Source organism: Barbatula barbatula, assembly GCF_947034865.1.
Source record: "Barbatula barbatula genome assembly, chromosome: 3".
Classification (NCBI taxonomy): Eukaryota; Metazoa; Chordata; class Actinopteri; order Cypriniformes; family Nemacheilidae; genus Barbatula; species Barbatula barbatula.
The window spans coordinates 1,634,658-1,658,511 of NC_136764.1; the positions used below are offsets into that span (position 1 = coordinate 1,634,658).

Here is a 23,854-nt window from a genome sequence, read left to right on the forward strand (position 1 = left end):
TTTCCTCAAAGAATGAGGCAATTTCGGTGAATAAAATCTCACCAGTAGTGCGCCCCTCCATGGGAATTAGTCCAAGCAAATCCTCGCGAAAACATTCACCATCAAAAAATCGCACGTAGAGGCACAACTGCGCAATATCACTGTTATCTGTCGACTCATCCACCGCCAAAGACATCACCTCGGCCTTCCTCAGTTTGTCCAAAAGCGTCTCGAAAACGTCCGATGCAAGGCACTCGACTCTCCTCATATTTGACGTGTCAGATATTGGAATTTGCTTGATTAAGTCGATAATGCTTTTTCGAGCTTCCTCGTCTGTTACAACCTCCTCAATGGATGCCAACATACACTCCTTGACTGTCACAGAATCTGTAAACGGCTTTTTCTTTTTGCCCAATATCCATGCCACTCGCAAAGATGCTGCCGTTGCCCTCTCTTGATCCGTACATGCCCGAAACAACATGCGACGTCTTTGCTCATAACAAGATGTAAGCCCCGATATCTTCTGGCTCCGGGCAACGGATCCCAGTGGGAAAGTAGTGTCAAAGTTAGCATGCATTGTCTTGAAATGCCTTCTCAAATTAAACTCTTTACACACGGCAAGGCACTCGTTGCAGATTAGGCAGACAGGTTTCACATTGACTGTAATAAATGCATATTTCTCTGTCCATTCATTGTTGAACTGCCTGTTCTCTGAGTCAACTTTCCTTTTTCCTAAAATAGATAGAGACATTTTGTCTTGTTTGCTTGCTGGCTTTGAAAGAGACAAGTTTGAGCGGTCCGTCAAAATATGTTTCCGGCCGAAACAGGTAGGCCTAGGACTAGATATTGTAACGTACACAGAACAACGGCAATGCACCCAACAGAACATTATTTATAGGAGCCACCTACTGGCGCATATAGGTACAACACCCAAAAATTATCCGCTGTCCCTCCATTATCGCTTTTTCCGCCAGCTGTTTACAGACGTGTCTGCCGAATCTACGGTTTTGCTCATATGTAATAACAACATTACACTTCAAGGGCCACTACAAAATATCTCGGGGGCCGGATCCGGCCCGCGGGCCGCCAATTGAAGAGCCCTTCCTTACACAGTAGGTTATGTATCTCTGTATTGTAGGTTCTGTGGCGAGGGGAATGCCCTCTTAATAGAAGTCTGATCTGACCAGTCAACTACTTCTGTCTTTCAATCATTTCACTATTAATAATAATAATAATAATAAATTGAATTTATATAGCGCTTTTCAAGAACTCAAAGTCGCTTTACAAGATAAAAAAAAAGAAAAGGAAAAAAGGGACATGGGCTATGGGTAGGCAGAGGTAAAGAGATGGGTCTTGAGGCGGGACTGGAAGATGGCAAATGTCTCAGAAGGTCGATATCAGGGGGGAGGGAGTTCCAGAGCCTGGGAGCTGCCCTAGAGAATGCTCTGTCCCCAAAACTGCAGAGTTTGGAATTTTGAATGGAGAGGAGACCAGCTGAGGTGGATCTGAGGGACCGTGAGGGTTGGTACAAGGAGAGGAGTTCAGTGAGATATGTGGGGGCCAGATGGTGAAGGGCTTTGTAGGTGAGGACCAGGATTTTTTAGGTGATCCGATGGGAAGCCAGTGCAGTTGTTTAAGGACTGGAGTGATGTGATGCCAAGATTTGGAGCGGGTGATGAGTCGGGCGGCTGAATTCTGGACCAGTGGGAGTCGGTTAATTTGGGTGGAGCTAATGCCGAGGAGAAGTGAGTTGCAGTAGTCCAGTCGAGAGGAGATAAAGGCATGAATGAGTATTTCGGCAGCTGGGAGTGTGAGAGAGGGTCTGATTTTGGCGATGTTATGGAGGTGAAAGAATGAGGTTTTAACGACTTGGTAGATGTGAGGCTGAAGGGAGAGGGTGGAGTCAAAAATCACGGCAAGGTTGCGGGCCTGTGGAGATGGGAAGACAGTGGTTCCGTCGATGGTGAGAGTGAGGTTATTGGTTTTGCTGAGTGTGGATTTGGAGCCTATGAGGAGGAATTCCGTTTTATCACTGTTGAGTTTGAGAAAGTTGTGTTGCATCCAAGTTTTAACAGCTGATAGACAGGAATTAATGTGGGAGAGGGGAGGATTGTGGGGGGATTTGGTGCTGAGATAGATCTGGATGTCATCAGCATAGCAATGGAAGTCCATGCTGAAGTGGCGGAGTATCTGACCAAGAGGGAGGATGTAGATGAGGAAGAGGAGGGGGCCGAGTACAGAGCCTTGGGGAACGCCTCGGGTGACTGTGGCTGTGGTAGAGGTGTGGTTATGGAGAGAGATGAAGTGGGATCTGTTGGATAGGTAGGAATGGAGCCAGCTGAGCACAGTACCTTCGATGCTGAGGTCTTTGAGTCTGGTGAGCAGGATTTTATGGCTCACGGTATCGAAGGCTGCACTCAGGTCGAGTAGGATGAGGATGTTGAGGGAACCGGTGTCAGCCGAGGTGAGGAGGTCGTTGAGGACTTTGAGGAGGGCGGTTTCTGTGCTGTGGTGGGTGTGAAAACCTGATTGGTGGGTTTCCAGTTGGTTGTTGGCATGAAGATGGGTTTGTAGTTGTGCAGCGACTATACGTTCCAGGGTTTTAGACGGAAAGGGGAGATTGGATATTGGGCGGTAATTGTTAAGGGAGGAGATTAGATCCTTGTTCATTACAAAATGTGACGCTGCTTGTGAAAAGCAAAAGTCTTTTTAACTGTTTTCTACATACAATCATCCTACTGAATATTCTGTGAAAATATAAAAACAATATCTTCAATATTAACTGAATAATGTCATTTTAAAGATTGAAATCTCAGTGAGATTTATATTTGATGCTTGTTATAATAAATTAGATTTTGAGACTTTAGTTTGGGTTTTCACAGGGTCACAAATGTTTAAATGCTGATCAATAATGCTAATGCTCAATATAGATAAAAAGGTTGTGGTTCATAAAATATCACAAATCTGGTGGAAAGGTTGGAGACTTTTATCAAACAGTAAACAGACTGACAGATACAAATCCTTTAAAGTTGCTGTATTTAGTTTATTGTTGTGAGTCTATTGACCTGCTCTGCGTGTCTGCACTACTGTTGTTAACATGAACACGTGTCTGCTGCTCTTCATGCGGCGTGTCTTTGGTGGAGAGAAGCAGCGCACGCGGATCAGAAAGGGTTGACCTCTGACCCCACTGTCTGCACTTGGGTTCTCTGTCCTTGTTCCCACAACACGTTCCTGACACCTTGATGCTTCATACGATATCCTGAAACATAGAAATGAGATCAGAAGTGATCATTAAAGATCCATCTGTTAATGCTTTGACTGTTATTCATCTCTGTGGCAAGTGCAGCGTTATTCACATCAGAAAGATCCATCATGCAGTCAGAAAACAGTCATAAGTGTCTTACTAACATTGTGACTCACTGTTATCTTGTTATTTCTCTTTCAGTCTGAGTGACTGTAAACTGACAGAGAAAAGTTGTTCATCACTGGCGTCAGTTCTCAGATCAAACTCCTCAAGTCTGACAGAACTGAACCTGAGTCACAATAATCTGAAGGATTCAGGAGTGAAGCTGCTCTCTGATGGACTGAAGAATACAAACTGTAAACTGAAGACACTAAAGTAAGAAAATCCTTAAAGCAATAAAGTTAAACATGTGTATGTATTATGTAAATGGAGGTCTTCATAAGTTTATCAGAATCATCTTTATATGTAAGAGACTCAACAGTGACTGTCAGTCAATGACTCTCTGTTGATTCAGATTCATACAGAATTATCACCAAACTGAGATCATTATAATAACTAACTTCAATATATTAAACTATTCTTGATTCCATCCATCCATTTTCTTCCGCTTATCCGGGACCGGGTCGCGGGGGCAGCAGTCTAAGCAGAGATGCCCAGACATCCCTCACCCTAGACACTTCCTCCAGCTCTTCCGGGGGGACACCGAGGCGTTCCCAGGCCAGCCGGGAGACATAGTCCCACCAGCGTGTCCTAGGTCTTCCCCGGGGTCTCCTCCCGGTCGGACGGGCCCGGAACACCTTCCGAGGAAGGCGTCCAGTAGGCATCCGTAACAGATGCCCAAGCCACCTCAGCTGACCCCTCTCGATGTGGAGGAGCAGCGGCTCTACTCCGAGCTCCTCGCGGGTGACCGAGCTTCTCACCCTATCTCTAAGGGATCGCCCAGCCACCCTGCGGAGGAAGCTCATTTCAGCCGCCTGTATCCGGGATCTTGTCCTTTCGGTCATGACCCAAAGCTCATGACCATAGGTGAGAGTAGGAACGTAGATTGACCGGTAAATTGAGAGCTTCGCCTTGCGGCTCAGCTCTTTCTTCACCACGACGGACCGGTACATCGACCGCATTACTGCAGAAGCTGCACCGATCCGTCTGTCAATCTCCCGTTCCCTCCTCCCCTCACTCGTGAACAAGACCCCGAGATACTTAAACTCCTCCACTTGAGGAAGGAACTCTCCACCAACCTGAAGTGGGCAAGCCACCCTTTTCCGACTGAGGACCATGGCCTCGGTTTTGGAGGTACTGATTTTCATTCCAGCCGCTTCCGTCCCAGTGCATGCTGAAGGTCCTGGTTTGAAGGGGCCAACACGACGACATCATCCGCAAATAGCAGAGACGAGATCGTGTGGTCCCCAAACCTGACACCCTCCAGCCCCTGGCTGCGCCTAGAAATTCTGTCCATAAAAATTACGAACAGAACCAGTGACAAAGGGCAGCCCTGCCGGAGTCCGACATGCACTGGGAACAGGTCCGACTTACTGCCGGCAATGCGAACCAAGCTCCTGCTTTGGTCGTACAGGGACCTGACAGCCCTTAGCAAAGGACCACAGACCCCATACTCCCGAAGCACCCTCCACAGGATGCCGCGAGGGACACAGTCGAATGCTTTCTCCAAATCCACAAAACACATGTGGATTGGTTGAGCAAACTCCCATGCACCCTCCAGCACCCTGTAGAGGGTGTAGAGCTGGTCCAGCGTTCCACGGCCTGGACGAAAACCACACTGTTCCTCCTGAATCCGAGGTTCTACTATCGGCCGTATTCTCCTCTCCAGTACCCTGGCATAGACTTTCCCGGGAAGGCTGAGAAGTCTGATCCCCCTGTAGTTGGAACACACCCTCCGGTCCCCCTTCTTAAAAAGAGGGACCACCACCCCGGTCTGCCATCCCAGAGGCACTGTCCCCGACCGCCACGCGATGCTGCAGAGGCGTGTCAGCCAAGACAGCCCCACAACATCCAGAGACTTGAGGTACTCAGGGCGAATCTCATCCACCCCCGGTGCCCTGCCACTGAGGAGTTTCTTGACTACCTCAGTGACTTCGGCTTGGGTGATGGACGAGTCCACCTCTGAGCCCTCAGCCTCTGCTTCCTCAATGGAGGACGTGACGGTGGGATTGAGGAGATCCTCGAAGTACTCCTACCACCGACCGACGACATCCCCAGTTGAGGTCAACAGCCTCCCACCTCCACTGTAAACAGCGTTGGTAGGGCACTGTTTCCCTCTCCTGAGGCGCCGGACGGTTTGCCAGAATCTCTTCGAGGCCAGTCGATAGTCCTTCTCCATGGCCTCACCAAACTCCTCCCAGGCCCGAGTTTTTGCCTCCACAACCACCCGGGCAGCAGTCCGCTTGGCCTGCCGGTACCTGTCAGCTGCCTCAGGAGTCCCACAAGCCAACCAGGCCCGATAAGACTCCTTCTTCAGCTTGACGGTTTCCCTTACTTCCGGTGTCCACCACCGGGTTCGGGGATTCCCGCCTCGACAGGCACCGGAGACCTTACGGCCACAGCTCCGAGTGGCTGCTTCGACAATGGAGGTGGAGAACATGGTCCACTCGGACTCAATGTCTCCAGCCTCCCTCGGGATCTGGTTGAAGCTCTGCCGGAGGCGGGAGTTAAAGATCTCTCTGACAGGAGACTCGGCCAGGCGTTCCCAGCAGACCCTTACAGTACGTTTGGGTCTGCCGAGTCTGTCCAGCTTCCTCTCCTGCCATCGGATCCAACTCACCACCAGGTGGTGATCAGTTGACAGCTCCGCCCCTCTCTTAACCCGAGTGTCCAAAACATATGGTCGCAGGTCAGATGAAACGACCACAAAGTCGATCATCGACCTGCGGCCTAGGGTGTCCTGGTGCCACGTGCACTGATGGACACCCTTATGCTTGAACATGGTGTTCGTTATAGACAAACTGTGACTAGCACAGAAGTCCAATAACTGAACACCGCTCGGGTTCAGATCAGGCGGGCCGTTCCTCCCAATCACGCCCCTCCAGGTGTCACTGTCGTTGCCGACATGGGCGTTGAAGTCCCCCAGTAGGACGACGGAGTCCCCAGTCGGAGCACTTTCCAGCACCCCTCCCAGAGACTCCAAGAAGGTCGGGTACTCTGCACTGCCGTTCGGCCCGTAGGCACAAACAACAGTGAGAGACCTAACCCCAACCCGTAGGCGCAGGGAAACGACCCTCTCGTTCACCGGGGTAAACTCCAACACATGGCGGGAGAGCTGGGGGGCTATAAGCAGACCCACACCAGCCCGCCGCCTCTCACCATGGGCAACTCCAGAGTGATGAAGTGTCCATCCTCTCTCGAGGAGTGTGGTTCCAGAGCCCAAGCCATGCGTAGAGGTGATCCCGACTATCTCTAGTCGGAACCTCTCAACCTCCCATACCATCTCAGGCTCCTTCCCCGCCAGCGAGGTGACATTCCACGTCCCTAGAGCTAGCTTCCGTGTCCAGGGATCGGGCTGTCGAGGCACTCTCCTCCGACTGCCGCCGGATCCACAATGCACTGACCCCCTATGGTCCCTCCCGCACGTGGTGAGCCCACGGGAAGGCGGCCCCACGTCGCTCCTTCGGGCTGAGCCCGGCCGGACCCCGTGGGGAAAGGCCCGGCCACCAGGCGCTCGCATACGAGCACCGACCCCGGGCCTGGCTCCAGGGTGGTGCCCCGGTTGCGCCATACCGGGCGACGTCACGGTCCTTGTTTTTGTAAACATCATATGGGGTTTTTGAACCACTCTTAGTCTGACCCGTCGCCTAGGACCTGTTTGCCTTGGAAGACCCTACCAGGGGCATATCGCCCCGACAACATAGCTCCTAGGGTCACTCGGGTACTCAAACCCCTCCACCACGTTAAGGTGGCGGTTTAAGGAAGGGACTATTCATGATATTATTGTAAAATGTCAGTGATTTACAATCATTTAATTTATTACTTGTATCTTGTAAAAAGGGACATAATTTGATACATTGATGAATGATAAAAATATATTAAAGTATTATTAAATAATTGTACTATTAATTATTGTCTAAATGTTATTGTCATTATTTCATTTATTTTCTTCTCTCTTCAGTCTGTCGTTCTGCAGTATTGGATCTGAAGGTTGTGTTGCTCTGACTTCAGCTCTGAGATCAAACCCCTCACATCTGACACAACTGGATCTGAACTGTAATAATCCAGAAGATTCAGGAGTGAAGCTGCTCTCTGATCTACTGAAGGATCCACACTGTCAACTACAGACACTACTGTGAGTTACTGATCAAATTATAGTTTTGTTTAATTCAATTGACTGTCGAGTATTTTGCTGTTTCACTTTTGTTCTTGTGTAAATTTGATGTAGTCACTTTACTTGTATTATGTTTTCTCTTGGATAAACTCATTCTTCTTGTTTTAATCTCATGTGTAAATCTCTCTGGATAAAAACAATTCCCCAATTAATAAATGTAATTGTATTATACAGAAGGTTTCTCTACATTTACATGAAGTTAACATGACATACTGTTCTTGTGTTTCTGGACACACATCATGTTTTGCTGAAGTTCACTGTCACTTATAGAAGTTTTCAAGCTTTCATTGAAATGAGATCAACTTGTTTTGATTATGAGTTTATTACTAACATTGTGACTCACTGTTATCTTGTTATTTCTCTCTCAGTCTGAGTGACTGTAAACTGACAGAGAAAAGTTGTTCATCACTGGCGTCAGTTCTCAGATCAAACTCCTCAAGTCTGACAGAACTGAACCTGAGTGACAATAATCTGAAGGATTCAGGAGTGAAGCTGCTCTCTGATGGACTGAAGAATACAAACTGTAAACTGAAGACACTAAAGTAAGAAAATCCTTAAAGCAATAAAGTTAAACATGTGTGTGTATTATGTAAATGAAGGTCTTCATAAGTTTATCAGAATCATCTTTATATGTAAGAGACTCAACAGTGACTGTCAATCAATGACTCTCTGTTGATTCAGATTCATACAGAATTATCACCAAACTGAGATCATTTTAATAACTAACTTGATTATATTAAACTATTCATGATATTATTGTAAAATGATCATATAATCTATTACTTGTATCTTAATAATTTGATACATTGATGAATAATTGAATAATATTAAAGTATAATTAACTATATTAATTTATTTTACTCCTAATTATTGTCTAAATGTTAGTGTCATTATTTAATTTATTTTCTTCTCTATTCAGTCTGGCGTTCTGCAGTATTGGATCTGAAGGTTGTGTTGCTCTGACTTCAGCTCTGAGATCAAACCCCTCACATCTGACACAACTGGATCTGAGTGATAATAATCCAGAAGATTCAGGAGTGAAGCTGCTCTCTGATCTACTGAAGGATCCACACTGTCAACTACAGACACTACTGTGAGTTACTGATTAAATTATCATTTGCTGTTTCACTCTTGTTCTTGTGTAAATTTGATGTAGTTGACAGTTGCGGTGTTTCAACAAAACCTCGGTTATGGCAAAATTTCCTCCGGCCAAACAACAGCGATATTCCAAAGTAACGTCACCATAAATGATACCACATCATATCTAAACAAATCATTCACAAGAATCAAAAACACTGAATGAATGCATGAACATGCACAGAGACTTACAGATAACAAACACAAACCCTCATATCCATTAAAATGTGTTTTTAAAGCTCTAACTCTGCAGCAAAAGTGCGACGCCAACAAATATCTACTAAAGCATCTGTCATTTATACTGTGTGTGACAATCACTTCAAACCCACAGACAGATGTTTCATAACAACTACAAACAACCACGTTCATCAGGTACGAGTCTAAAATATACACCAAACATTAAATGAAATGAACAGCAAACATTATTAAATATAAAACATGTCTCACCTTGTCACAGTGCAGTTTATTGTTATTAAGCAGCGGCGAGGTTGAAGCTAAATCTCTGACATCCAGATAATTCAAAAAGATGCGCAGATATTTAGTGCAATGATCTGCGACTGCGCAACACTGGCACATGGAGTACAGTTTTAATTATTCACAGTTAACGTGACAAATATTATTTATCTTTCAATATTTATACATCTGACTTGAGCAGATGAGATTGTTATGTGACTGTTAAAATAAAAAATAATTGCCAATTTATTGCCATTTGTCGACATTAAAGACCTCAGTACTACCCCTTACACAGTAGGTTATGTATCTCTGTATTGTAGGTTCTGTGGCGAGGGGAGTGCCCTCTTAATAGAAGTCTGATAGTTGATATCTGTCAATATAAAACTACTGACAACATTCAAACAACAAATGTAATGTAACTATTAAAATGCTCTCATCATAAACAGAAAACTAATTTACTTACTAAATAAGCCTTTTCATGCCCTTCATACCAGAACTACTTCTGTCTTTCAATCATTTCAATAATAATAATAATAATAATAATAAATTGAATTTATATAGCGCTTTTCAAGAACTCAAAGTCGCTTTACAAGATAAAAAAAAAGAAAAGGAAAAAAGGGACATGGGCTATGGGTAGGCAGAGGTAAAGAGATGGGTCTTGAGGCGGGACTGGAAGATGGCAAATGTCTCAGAAGGTCGATATCAGGGGGGAGGGAGTTCCAGAGCCTGGGAGCTGCCCTAGAGAATGCTCTGTCCCCAAAACTGCAGAGTTTGGAATTTTGAATGTAGAGGAGACCAGCTGAGGTGGATCTGAGGGACCGTGAGGGTTGGTACAAGGAGAGGAGTTCAGTGAGATATGTGGGGGCCAGATGGTGAAGGGCTTTGTAGGTGAGGACCAGGATTTTTTAGGTGATCCAATGGGAGATGGGAAGCCAGTGCAGTTGTTTAAGGACTGGAGTGATGTGATGCCAAGATTTGGAGCGGGTGATGAGTCGGGCGGCTGAATTCTGGACCAGTTGGAGTCGGTTAATGTGGGTGGAGCTAATGCCAAGGAGAAGTGAGTTGCAGTAGTCCAGTCGAGAGGAGATAAAGGCATGAATGAGTATTTCGGCAGCTGGGAGTGTGAGAGAGGGTCTGATTTTGGCGATGTTGTGGAGGTGAAAGAATGAGGTTTTAACGACTTGGTAGATGTGAGGCTGAAGGGAGAGGGTGGAGTCAAAAATCACGGCAAGGTTGCGGGCCTGTGGAGATGGGAAGACAATGGTGCCGTCGATGGTGAGAGTGAGGTTATTGGTTTTGCTGAGTGTGGATTTGGAGCCTATGAGGAGGATTTCCGTTTTATCACTGTTGAGTTTGAGAAAGTTGTGTTGCATCCAAGTTTTAACAGCTGATAGACAGGAATTAATGTGGGAGAGGGGAGGATTGTGGGGGGATTTGGTGCTGAGATAGATCTGGATGTCATCAGCATAGCAATGGAAGTCCATGCTGAAGTGGCGGAGTATCTGACCAAGAGGGAGGATGTAGATGAGGAAGAGGAGGGGGCCGAGTACAGAGCCTTGGGGAACGCCTTGGGTGACTGTGGCTGTGGTAGAGGTGTGGTTATGGAGAGAGATGAAGTGGGATCTGTTGGATAGGTAGGAATGGAGCCAGCTGAGCGCAGTACCTTCGATGCCGAGGTCTTTGAGTCTGGTGAGCAGGATTTTATGGCTCACGGTATCGAAGGCTGCACTTAGGTCGAGTAGGATGAGGATGTTGAGGGAACCGGTGTCAGCCGAGGTGAGGAGGTCGTTGAGGACTTTAAGGAGGGCGGTTTCTGTGCTGTGGTGGGTGCGAAAACCTGATTGGTGGGTTTCCAGTTGGTTGTTGGCATGAAGATGGGTTTGTAGTTGTGCAGCGACTATACGTTCCAGGGTTTTAGACGGAAAGAGGAGATTGGATATTGGGCGGTAATTGTTAAGGGAGGAGATTAGATCCTTGTTCATTACAAAATGTGACGCTGCTTGTGAAAAGCAAAAGTCTTTTTAACTGTTTTCTACATACAATCATCCTACTGAATATTCTGTGAAAATATAAAAACAATATCTTCAATATTAACTGAATAATTTCATTTTAAAGATTGAAATGTCAGTGAGATTAATATTTGATGCTTGTTATAATAAGTTAGATTTTGAGACTTTAGTTTGGGTTTTCACAGGGTCACAAATGTTTACATGCTGATCAATAATGCTAATGCTCAATATAGATAAAAAGGTTGTGGTTCATAAAATATCACAAATCTGGTGGAAAGGTTTTTTACTTGTAGCAAACAGTAAACAGACTGACAGATACAAATCCTTTAAAGTTGCTGTATTTAGTTTATTGTTGTGAGTCTATTGACCTGCTCTGTGTGTCTGCACTACTGTTGTTAACATGAACACGTGTCTGCTGCTCTTCATGCGGCGTGTCTTTGGTGGAGAGAAGCAGCTCACGCAGATCAGAAAGGGTTGACCTCTGACCCCGCTGTCTGCACTTGGGTTCTCTGTCCTTGTTCCCTCAACACGTTCCTGACACCTTGGTGCTTTATACGATATCCTGAAACATAGAAATGAGATCAGAAGTGATCATTAAAGATCCATCTGTTAATGCTTTGCCTTTATTCATCTCTGTGGCAAGTGCAGCGTTATTCACATCAGAAAGATCCATCATGCAGTCAGAAAACAGTCATAAGTGTCTTACTAACATTGTGACTCACTGTTATCTTGTTATTTCTCTTTCAGTCTGAGTGACTGTAAACTGACAGAGAAAAGTTGTTCATCATTGGCGTCAGTTCTCAGATCAAACTCCTCAAGTCTGACAGAACTGAACCTGAGTCACAATAATCTGAAGGATTCAGGAGTGAAGCTGCTCTCTGATGGACTGAAGAATACAAACTGTAAACTGAAGACATTACAGTAAGAAAATCCTTAAAGCAATAAAGTTAAACATGTGTGTGTATTATGTAAATGGAGGTCTTCATAAGTTTATCAGAATCATCTTTATATGTAAGAGACTCAACAGTGACTGTCAGTCAATGACTCTCTGTTGATTCAGATTCATACAGAATTATCACCAAACTGAGATCATTTTAATAACTAACTTGATTATATTAAACTATTCATGATATTATTGTAAAATGACTGTGATTTACAATCATTTAATTTATTACTTGTATCTTGTAAAAAGGGACATAATTTGATACATTGATAAATAATAAATAATATATCCTCCTGATTATTTTCTAAATGTTATTGTCATTATCTCATTTATTTTCTTCTCTCTTCAGTCTGTCTAACTGCAGTATTGGATCTGAAGGTTGTGTTGCTCTGACTTCAGCTCTGAGATCAAACCCCTCACATCTGACACAACTAGATCTGAACTATAATAATCCAGAAGATTCAGGAGTGAAAGCTGCTCTCTGATCTACTGAAGGATCCACACTGTCAACTACAGAAACTACTGTGAGTTATTTATTATTTTTTAAATCATTATATTTCTATAAACTATCACCACACTGTAGGGTTTGCTCAAACTAGTCGACATGAATGCTCTGGCGTGACATTTAAAGCTTGATGTCGAGAAAATAAATGTCTAAGAAAATAAAAGTCCACCCAACCTTACTTTCTTCTGCAAAACACAGATAACTGTTGGTAGCCATAAACTTCGACTGTATCGATACAAAACCAATGACAAGACAATGAGGACAAATGTTTAATCAAAATATCTTTTGTGAGAAGAAAGTCATACAGGTTTGGAATGACACGAGGTGTAAATGATTAAATAATTGTGTTTTTTAGGGACCAGTTGTTATAAACCTGAATACATTTCTTTGTTGTGCTGAACACAAATAAACACGAGAGTTTGTAACTCAGCCGTTGTGGGTCACCATTGACTCCCATAGTAGTCTTTTCATTTTTGAGTGAACTGTTCCTTTAAGTATCCAGTCAACAAATTTTAGGACTAGTCTTATCAGTATATACAAAAATATCTATTTGTTTGCGAGACATTTTGAAGTTGATTTATTTACAGTGAACAAGTGACAGAAATGTTTTGTACTCACACTTGTGTTAATGTTGGTGTGGCTGCACTTCTTGTATTGTGTTCTCTCTCTCAGATTAATTTAATATGATTTGTAAGTATAAAGTCATTGTGACATGATGTTGATAATGACTGAGATGAGTGAATATTAATATCATATCTGATGTTTCTCCTCAATGTTTTACAGTATTGAGCCTCGACAGAAACAATCACATGAAGAGTGAAAGGATTCCCTTCATTCAGTAAAGATCATCTGAGCCTTTTTCTCTCTGAAGACTGTGACATCACCGCTGACGGCTATGAAGCGCTAAAAAGTGTCTTATTTATCATTATTTCCATTTGTATAACATTCTGATCTCATATTCTGTATTATCCTGTATCTCTGAGCTCCTAAAGTCTGACGTGTGTCTGGTCACAATACATTATTACATGGTCAATGGACACCTACATTTACTGCTTTAAAGTTCATTTAATAAAGAATGAAATTAAAATAAAATACTTATAATAAAATAATAGTTTTAGGCATCAGACAAATTGATTCTTAAATGATCATTGACATAAAACAATATAATGACTTTTTCCACATGTGAGGGAGTGTAAGTGATGATGAATATTGATGTGTTTCACACCTGGAGAGATAAACACCAAACACCTATAATGGACATCAAGCTGAAATATTCTGAAGCAACTAGAACAAAGAATGTGATCAAACTTCATATGTTTTATTGGTCATTTCTTTATCAAATGGTTCAGACTATGATCAACATGAGCTCACAGTTACACATCATATGTCTGTCATGTGTTCTGTCTTTAACATGAACTGATTTAATAAGCTCAGAGATTCAGTGATGCAGCAACTTTCCTGAAAGAAAACTGTAAATAACTGTTAACATATAATGTGCAAAGTATTGATCAATAATGTAAATAAATATGAATACTAAACAAAGCACACGAATAACAAAAACCCTTTATTGGTGGAGTGGAATGATCTATAGCCGAGCACAGTATACAGATCTGAGTGTTTCTGTGATGTATTCACTGAGTTTTAGTCTTTATATTGAGATGTGATTTCAGAAATATATTACAGACAGTGACGGCTGAGAGCGCACCCTTTATATTTTCTTTATTTTATAAATGCACTTTTGTTGTCAATGTTATTGTACACAAATACAAGTATAAACGCTTTACACTGTCAAATGATGTCTTACACACATATGTTTGATCACTAATTACGAGTTGATTCTGATACTATGAGATCCACGTGGTTTTGTAAGCTGAGAAACAAATCGGGTAATTCTCACAAATTCAATAAAATTTTATTTATATAGCTTTCACAATTTGCATTGTTCCAAAGCAGCTTTACTGGGGAAAAAACACAAATCAGGTAAAACACAGTACAAATGAAAACACAAATACCATTAAGTTGTCTACTACTATCGTTATGTTGTTTATTGTGGTCGATTTAGATTCAATATTGACGTTCGAGTAGCGCAACAATTGATCCATCATCAGTTTCGCTGCACAATTCAGAAAATGTCTGTAGATCTTGGCGCAGAGATGGAGATCGAAACTATAAAAGAGAAGAGAAGTTTTACTGATACTCACTCGTATGCATGTAAAGTAAAAAACTGAGGAAGTTGTGATTCTTGCTCAAACACACAGAGCAAAAATCAGCCTCCCAAAAAGCAAAAGAATGAAGTTGACACACCTCTACCAAACGAAGTGAACTTTCTCTGAGTGATGTGCAGGAGAATATCATCCGAATTCTCTCTGAGAAAATCAACCAGTGATCCGATCAGAAAATATTAAACTAGGTGTAGTATCCTGGAGTAACCACTAGGTGTCATTATATTACAAGTGTTGTGTTCCACACTGTGGTGTGTTGTGAAGAAGATGTGCCATGCGTGAGACATGGAATGTTATGTCTGTTGCAAACAGAAAGTAAAGTATTGAAGTTAACTATTCATGTAGTAGTCTGATTATGGAAGATACTACATTTTTGGCGACGAGGATAAAGCGGGAAGCCTGTGATGACAACGGATTGAGGATATGAAAATGAGCAGAGTGCTGATAACTGGTTGTAGTGGAAACAGACGATTCTAAAGGAAAAAGTGAAGAGGATTAATCATGGCTACAGGAACTATTGGCTCACTGGCAGCATTTGATGCAAAAGCTCAAACATGGGAAGAGTATTCTGAAATACTGGAGCAATTTTTTGTGGCTAATGACATCGAAGAGGAGGGTAAGCAAAGAGCTATTCTCATAAGTGTTGTGGGACCACAAACTTACAGTGTGATGAGAAATCTTCTTAGCCCTACAAAACCAAGTGAAAAGACTTATCAGCAACTGGTAACGATGCTAAAAAATCATTTCAATCCTCAGCCAAGTGAGATTGTACAGAGATTTAAATTTGATTCGAGAACGAAGAAGCCAATAGAGACTGTGACAGAATATGTAGCAGAGTTGCGTCGGTTAGCACAAGATTGTAATTACGGAGCAACTTTAGACCAGATGCTGAGGGATCGACTTGTGTGTGGCATTGATGATGATCGGATTCAGAGACGTTTGCTTTCAGAAACAAATCTGACGTTTGAAAATGCTCTTAAAATTGCAGTAGCCACTGAAGCGGCAAGCAAAAACGTGCTCGATTTGCAAAATAAATCCAGCGTACAGGCATGTAACAGCGTCATGTTTAAAGAGAGGAAACCAGATCGCTGGAAAAAGGGAGAAACGATTGCACAAAAAGAAATCAGAGAATGCTACAGATGTAGTGGAAAAACCACAACGCCGACGACTGCAGATTTAAGAAGGACAAATGTTATGTGTGTGGGAAAATTGGCCATATTGCAAGGGCCTGTCGCAACAAAAGCAAACAGAGTAGATACGCACAAAAGGGAAAAGGAGTGCGTCCGCATCGAGCATTTCATGTAAGTGAAAATAATGAGTGATGAATCTGAAGAAACGTTCACTTTGGCATGTGTAAAAACGGATGCATTGAAGAAAGTGAAACCCCTCACTGTTGAGTTAGATGTGGATGACAGACTTGTAACCTTTGAGATTGATACCGGGTGTAGTGTCAGCCTTATGAATGAGGGAATGTACAAGGATATCTGGAAAAACTCAGAAGCTCCCAAACTGAAACTCACAAAAATCAAGTTGAGAACGTATACAGGAGAGCCATTACAGATAGTGGGTGTGGCTGATGTGCAAGTAAAGTACCAGCAGCAGGAAAAGAAAATGCCACTTGTTATAGTGAAGGGAACAGGACCATGCTTACTAGGCAGAGCCTGGCTTGAAGAAATTCAACTGCAATGGAGTGAAATAAAGCTGATACAGTCGGAAATGATGACATTTCCTCATGCTCGGATAGCACCTGCTGCAGTGTTCAAAGAGGAGCTTGGTACATTAAGGGGCACTACTGCTACTATTCATGTGCCGACTGATGCCATACCAAGGTTTTTCAGACCTAGATCTGTGCCATACGCCCTGAAAACAAAGGTGGAGGAAGAGATTGATCGTCTGCTGCGGGACAAAATCATCTCACCTGTTAAGTATTCAGAGTGGGCAGCACCTGTTGTTCCTATCTTGAAACCAGATGGCAGTATAAGACTATGCGGTGACTTCCAAAGTTGACACTCTGTTGACTGTGAGTTTGTACAGTATCCAATACCCAGGGTGGAAGATCTTTTTGCTCTGCTGGATGGAGGAAAGCAGTTCACAAAACTGGACATGAGTCACGCATACCAACAAATCATCATGGATGAAAGCTCCAAGAAATACTTGACATTGAATACACAAAAAGGGTTATTCACATATAATCGTCTGCCCTTCGGAGTTGCTTCAGCTCCTGCTATCTTTCAGAGAACAATGGAGGGATTGCTGCAAGGTATTCCGGGAGTCGTTGTTTATCTGGATGATATATTGGTGACTGGAGTAAACCAAGAAAATCACTTGAAGACACTGGAGAAAGTGCTGTTGAGGCTGAAAGAAGCTGGTTTGCGACTGAAACGGGGAAAATGCGTGTTCCTGGCAGATGAGGTGGAATATTTAGGACACAAAGTAGATGCACAGGGTCTACATCCTTTAGGAATTAAAGTGAAAGCCATTGAAGAAGCACCAGAACCAAGGAATGTCACAGAACTTAAAGCATATCTGGGGTTGCTGAACTATTATAATAAGTTCCTTTCAAACCTGGCGACACTACTAGCCCCCCTACATCTGCTGCTGAGAAAAGATGTTCAGTGGATGTGGAAAAAGCCACAACAAGAAGCTTTTAAGGAATCTAAAGCTCTACTAAAATCAGCAGAGGTGCTAGTCCATTACTCATCAGATTCAGAACTGGTTCTGGCTTGTGATGCCTCACCATACGGGGTTGGTGCAGTGCTCTCGCAGCGTAAAAAAGGAGAGAGTGTGGAGAAACCCCTTGGGTTCATGTCACGAACGCTAACGTCTGCAGAGAAGCGTTATTCACAGTTAGACAAAGGCTTAGCTGTGATTTTTGGCATCCAAAGATTTCATAAGTACTTGTATGGTCGTGCATTCACAATTTGTACTGATCATAAGCCCTTGATCCATTTGTTCAATGAAACGAAGGCAGTTCCTCAAATGGGATCACCTAGAGTGCAAAGGTGGGCTGTGATGTTACAAGCGTATCAGTACAACATTGTGTATAAACCAGGAAGGTACCACCAAAATGCTGACGCGCTGAGTAGACTCCCAGTGCCAGGTGATGGAGAACCGGAGGACACTAATGATCAAGTGTTAATGATGGACTTAATGGATGATTCGCCTGTAAGTGCAGCACAAATTCGGAAGTGGACATCTCACGACATAACACTCTCCACGGTACATAAGTACATATTACAGGGTTGGCCTGAGAAGGTAGAGCCACAAGTGTTACCGTACCATCACAGGAGAGATGCTCTGAGTGTCAAAGATGGATGTGTGGCCTGGGGAGCGAGAATCATCATACCATCACAAGGTCGAGTGGCTGTATTGAAACAGTTACATCAGACTCATTCCGGCATGTCTAGAATGAAGGGATTGGCCCGATCATACATGTGGTGGCCTGGTATGGATCAGGATGTAGAGAGAGTGGTTCAGAATTGTGAGGTGTGTCAAAGTTTCAGAAAAGCACCTGCTCAAGCTCCTTTGCACCCGTGGGAGTGGCCGGGCTCACCCTGGGAAAGACTTCATGTAGACTACGCAGGGCCCTTCTTAGGAAGAATGTTCCTAATTCTGGTAGATTCTCATTCTAAATGGATGGAAGTTTATCCTGTCACACATGCCACTTCCCAAATTACAATTGAGTTTCAGTACACATGGATTACCCAGAATGTTGGTGTCTGATAATGCAACATGTTTTACCAGTACAGAGTTTGAAAATTTCATGAAGAGGAATGGCATTCAACATGTCACGTCAGCTCCTTATCATCCTTCGTTGAACGGCCTTGCTGAACGTGCTGTTCAAACTTTCCAGGAGGGGATGAAAAAGATGAAAGGTGACACTGTGGAGACAAGAGTAGCAAGATTCTTGTTTAATTATAGAATCACTCCTCATACAACAACTGGGTTGTCACCTGCTCAGATGTTAATGTCACGGATGTTGAGATCTACATTTGACTTACTCACGCCTGATGTGAAGTCCAAAGTTCTAAAAAAACAGCAGAAACAAAAAGAAGGCCATGATAAAAGCTGTAAACTCAGAAGTTTTGAAGTGGGAGATTCAGTGTACGTGAGGAACTACGGTGGTGGACCCAAATGGATTCCTGCAGTAGTGGAATGTTGTACAGGACCTCTTTCATACAAGACTTCTCTAGGGCATGGACAAACTGTGAAAAGACATGTGGACCAAATAAGAAATCGCAGTACAGACGAGATGCTTGAGACTGTACTACCCAGAGAAAATGAACAGGATGTTGACACTTCGGCATTGCCTAGTGCAGATGTTGTCAATGCATCAGCAGGAAAGGAGATGTCTTCCCTTGAAACAGGACAATCGCTAGAAGTGACGGCTGTTGAAAAAGAGACTAAACAACCTACAAATCTGAGAAGGTCTGCAAGAGAGATACGTTCTCCAGAGCACTTGAAAGACTATGTTACATAATTATATTATTGATTGTCTTTTACTGACTTGAGTTAGTTGTTGAAGAGTTCTCCTTTTTCTAAAAGAACACACTAATCATTAAAATATTGAGAATGTGATTGTTACAGTGTTATATTCTGTAAGTAAGGTTATGGGTATTTAGCTTAAGGAGGGAATGTAGTATCCTGGAGTAACCACTAGGTGTCATTATATTACAAGTGTTGTGTTCCACACTGTGGTGTGTTGTGAAGAAGATGTGCCATGCGTGAGACATGGAATGTTATGTCTGTTGCTGTAACTGTTGCAAACAGAAAGTAAAGTATTGAAGTTAACTATTCATGTAGTAGTCTGATTATTATGGAAGATACTACACTAGGAAACAGAGGATTGCGGTATCTATATAGAATGTCATTATATATATATTTTTTAATACATATAAGGTTAGTATAGCCTATAGTTCAGCACTTTGCGAACGGAAAGCGACTCAAGTACCTATTCTCGCGTTCTACGAGTTCACTAGCTACATTTTTGGGAAACGCGCGAGGAATCGCGGCTAACGTTCATAACCTTGCACGTAGAGAGCGCTTTTAAGAGCTAAGATAGGCTACATCGTTATCGGGAGACCCGGCCCAGAACAGATAGCCTAAACAACAGAACAGAAAATAATCATATAAATATAATATAGGCTAAATAAAAAACATAAATTGGCATACTGTAACAACCGCACGAATTATAGGAAGGTAGAGATCAACACACTCGGATGGCAGTAAACAACTCTTTATTAATTATAAAATGTATTACTCAGCATTTAAAACACGTTACCCCCCTTTTCTCGGGCACAGGCGAGATTGGTCCACAGTCAGAACAGCCGCACACCAGGCAGGCACAGGGGGTGCACAAGAGATCCGTTTATCCAATGGAGAGTTTCCAGGTAGGCGGCCTTCCGTTCAACACGGCGGATATCCACGAACTTTGCGGTATCGTCCTTCGACCGGCAGGATCACCCTCTACAGTCTCCGTATGACACGAGTATTCGGATACCTTGGTCAGCAGCTCTCCTAATTCCAAGTCGTACACCTCACTACCTAACACAGGAAGCCCCCCACTAACTGTCTGTCTTCACCGCCGGAGATACTGGTTATCCCGAGCGGCCGTTTAACGTTTCCCCACATGTGAGAGCTCGACCCAATCTCTTTCTCCCGAGTAGAACTCAAGCCATGCTTAAATAATGATCCTCTCCTCTCGAATCAGCTGTAAACACTCATTTAATTAACCACGTCCATCCCTTCAAATTGAGGGGCGTGTCCATCAAGATTCATCACAATACAATAAATAGCTATATATTTTTTATACTTAAATAATTAACAAATTACGACGACAAAAATAAAACACTGAATCAGTTAAAAAGAATTTCCCCATCAGACAAAGTTTTTTTTCTTCATAAAACGAGTTCATCACACAAATGTCTGCGTATGGACCAGTTAAATCAGAAGACTAAAATTCGCCTGTAGAGAATAAGGATGTCACAATAATGAGCCACTCACACATAGGCGGAGTTTGACATTCGAGCCAGGGGGGACAAAAAAAAATCATTGTAGCAGCTGGGACCTGGGCTATCAATTGGGGAACACAGCACTAACACATATGGACACAACAAACATGCTAAATAAACACATATATTTATTTTTAACCCAAAGAAGAAGAAAAAACAGTACAACAATACAATCATTCTATTAGTAAACAGGTGAGCCACTTGACTTTGCATCGCATCTTCGGACACAATTAGGATCAACGCAATAAAATGCGGACCACTTTTGTTTAAAAATCTTTTCGTTTTGGTTGAAGATAATATTTTAAGTTTTTCTTTCCTTTTTTCAAAACACATTGTGGCAATGAGAGCGATTAAAAAACAAGTTATATTGCCTGTCGTCATCATCGGTTACTGTTGTTTGTGTTGTATCTTTGTTAGATCCAGAAGACTGAATATCTGTGTCATTTGGAGCTCGACGTTTTAAAAATCTCCTTATGTCCATATTTTTGTCCATAGCTAGCTGAGAATCGCTGGACTTACGTTACTTGTCACATGACCCAGAGCCCTGAATTTTTTTTTACTAAAGGAGTATATGAAATCAGATGTATTATCTACCACCATTTAGTTGTTTTGTTTTATTTAAGATATTTATGATATATAATTTTTTTAAAGAATGCAATTATTTTTTTTGTTGAAACAATGCAATTACCCGTTTCAGCCGCCAGGGGGGGCAATGCTCCCCCTGCCCCCCGCAAACTCCGCGCATGCTCTCACACAAGGTATAATTTAGTTTTTGATTTGCGTAGAATGCAAATTTTGTAGAACTTGAGAAATAAATAAAGATAAAATACAGGAAATGGAAAAAATAAAATACAAAGTGTGCTTCAACAAATAAAATTAATTCTTTAAACACCGTTTTTTCTAAGGGTCTCAAGGACTTTAAATACTCTAAAGGACTCATTTTCTAAACAAAATAATTAAAGGACAAAAATAAATGTATATTCAGCTATTCTTTATGCTAATACTTGTTTTTAACCTGGGTTACACACCTCCCAGCAGTTTATGCACGCACCAAGCAGAAATGACATGAGCCCATATATCTTTACAGATAGCCAATGCAGTTCGAACCCACAAACATTCATCAACAATTCACCTGCTTAGTAGACCTTAAGAAAGCCAGGGCTGGCTTCAATAAGTGAATTGAACAAACGAGTTCCCCTCAGAAGAGTTGCAGGCGACGAGTGTTGCTAGTGAACCGTTTAAGTACTGTGTCCTTCCATTCGCTTGTGCATTTGCGTGTCAAGTCTTTCCAGAATACAAGCTGCACTCACCTGATCTTTCTCTCGTGCAGCATTGTGCGTCTGTTCTTCAACTTGAAATGCTGCAAATCAAATGTAACAAGTTTACTTGGCGACCAATAAGCATTCACCATGACGAAGCCTAGTAACATGCCATGAACAACCAAAATTATGCAATTTCCCCCCTTCTTTTTATTTTATTTAAATTACAGTTTGAACATTTAATATTAAAATAATAACTAAAAGGGATATTTTTTTGGCCCACGCCATTGCCTGTAGGTGGGGCATCAATGACCGCTAGGGGGGGCACGGCCCTCGAATGCCGCGCCTGTATAATGCAGAGAAATGCACCACTGCCAGATTATGCACCCTCCCTCCCCACAATGGTTGGGGTAAGGATTAGGTGTGGGGAGGGGAGGGGTTAGAACCAGCCAATCGGACAGCCGAGTTATTGTAGGGGGTGCATAAACTGGCAGGGGTGCATTTCTTGGCACAACACCGGCGCTGGTTATCGTTGTTTCTTAACGCGCTACAAAGACTCCTAACATATAATTTAACTAAAGGTTTACCATTAGAGGCGTGTTACCCGAACAATACCTTAGGAAGCTGTGTAAGATACAGTAAACCTTCTAATGTGTGACGCTATCAGATGATGCGCGGTGATGATGCTGAATCTGTTGATATCAATGATTCTCTCATGCACGAGCTGCTTCACTGCGTTATGTGAGAAAGCGGTGTTCTTTATAAAAGAATCACTTCACAAACACTTGAAATTGCATGAATGAGGATGTTTTTATAGACTTGTTATCGTTTCTTATTCAAAAGTGATGTACACGTGACGTGGACATATACGATAAGATACAGTGCAACATAAGAACGACGCGTTAAGAAGGTTTCGGGAAACACAGCCCTGCTGGATTCGGGACAACCGCTTTGATTTCGGAACACACATTCAGGCCCACCTGACTTAATCCAGGCCCACCCATCTGTCACGCTGCATCCGCCACTGGATTGAACGATTCACTGCGAGCCGGTTGAAAATCGATTATAAATGTGACGAATCAAGCTGGTTGTGTTTGAATCGCAATATATGTTTTGAACAGCAGAGGCCGCTGTTTACTGCAAACTTGTGTTCATGTTCTGGCCTCTTATGGCTCCACACATCATGCTTGATTCATGAATTAATGAATTATACTGAATTTCGTTTTTATATATGTAGGGACTCATATATTTAATATGCCTTATTAATATGTCTTGAGCATTTCAGAGAATTTAAATACATTTGATATTTTGTTTTTGTTTGAGTTGTGATGTAACTAAATGTACCAACATTCTTTGTTTCTTTATTATTCATACTGTTTTCCTTTACTCAAATGAGGTGTTCTGTTGAACTGAAGTGTATTAATGTTGACCAATCAGCATTGATATTGTTTGAAGTTTGCGGACGCAAGTTGCGTTAAGTTACGTTGTGGAGAGGACAAGGAAGGAGATGATGGTGGAACAGATAAGGATTTTTCTTTTTTTGTCCAATTGTTTTTAGTCTTAGGAAAATTCCATATTCATAAGTAGAAATGGGCACAGTCCAAACCAAATTTTGAACACCTTTTAGCAGAGCTAAAACAATATCACACCACTGTAAGAGGTCTTAAAAATAGAAAGGCTATTAAGACCGATCTTGTACTCTCTAAATATGTTTAATTTGCACCCTTTTATGTAATTTGGTCTCGTTTTATTCTTTTTA

At 42.4% G+C, this 23,854-nt stretch overlaps 1 protein-coding gene across 1 annotated transcript in view; it reads left to right on the forward strand.

The window, feature by feature from the left end:
* Positions 1-14,534, forward strand: part of LOC306891678 (uncharacterized protein) — a 31,825-nt gene extending 17,291 nt beyond the window's left edge. The window contains exons 13-19 of the mRNA XM_079452140.1: positions 3,425-3,598; positions 7,344-7,517; positions 7,925-8,098; positions 8,476-8,649; positions 11,903-12,076; positions 12,448-12,622; positions 13,387-14,534. Of these exons, the coding sequence (XP_079308266.1) occupies positions 3,425-3,598; positions 7,344-7,517; positions 7,925-8,098; positions 8,476-8,649; positions 11,903-12,076; positions 12,448-12,583 (1,006 nt within the window). The 3' untranslated portion in view covers positions 12,584-12,622; positions 13,387-14,534. The remainder of the gene's footprint in view (positions 1-3,424; positions 3,599-7,343; positions 7,518-7,924; positions 8,099-8,475; positions 8,650-11,902; positions 12,077-12,447; positions 12,623-13,386) is intronic.
* The last annotated feature ends 9,320 nt before the right edge of the window (positions 14,535-23,854 follow it).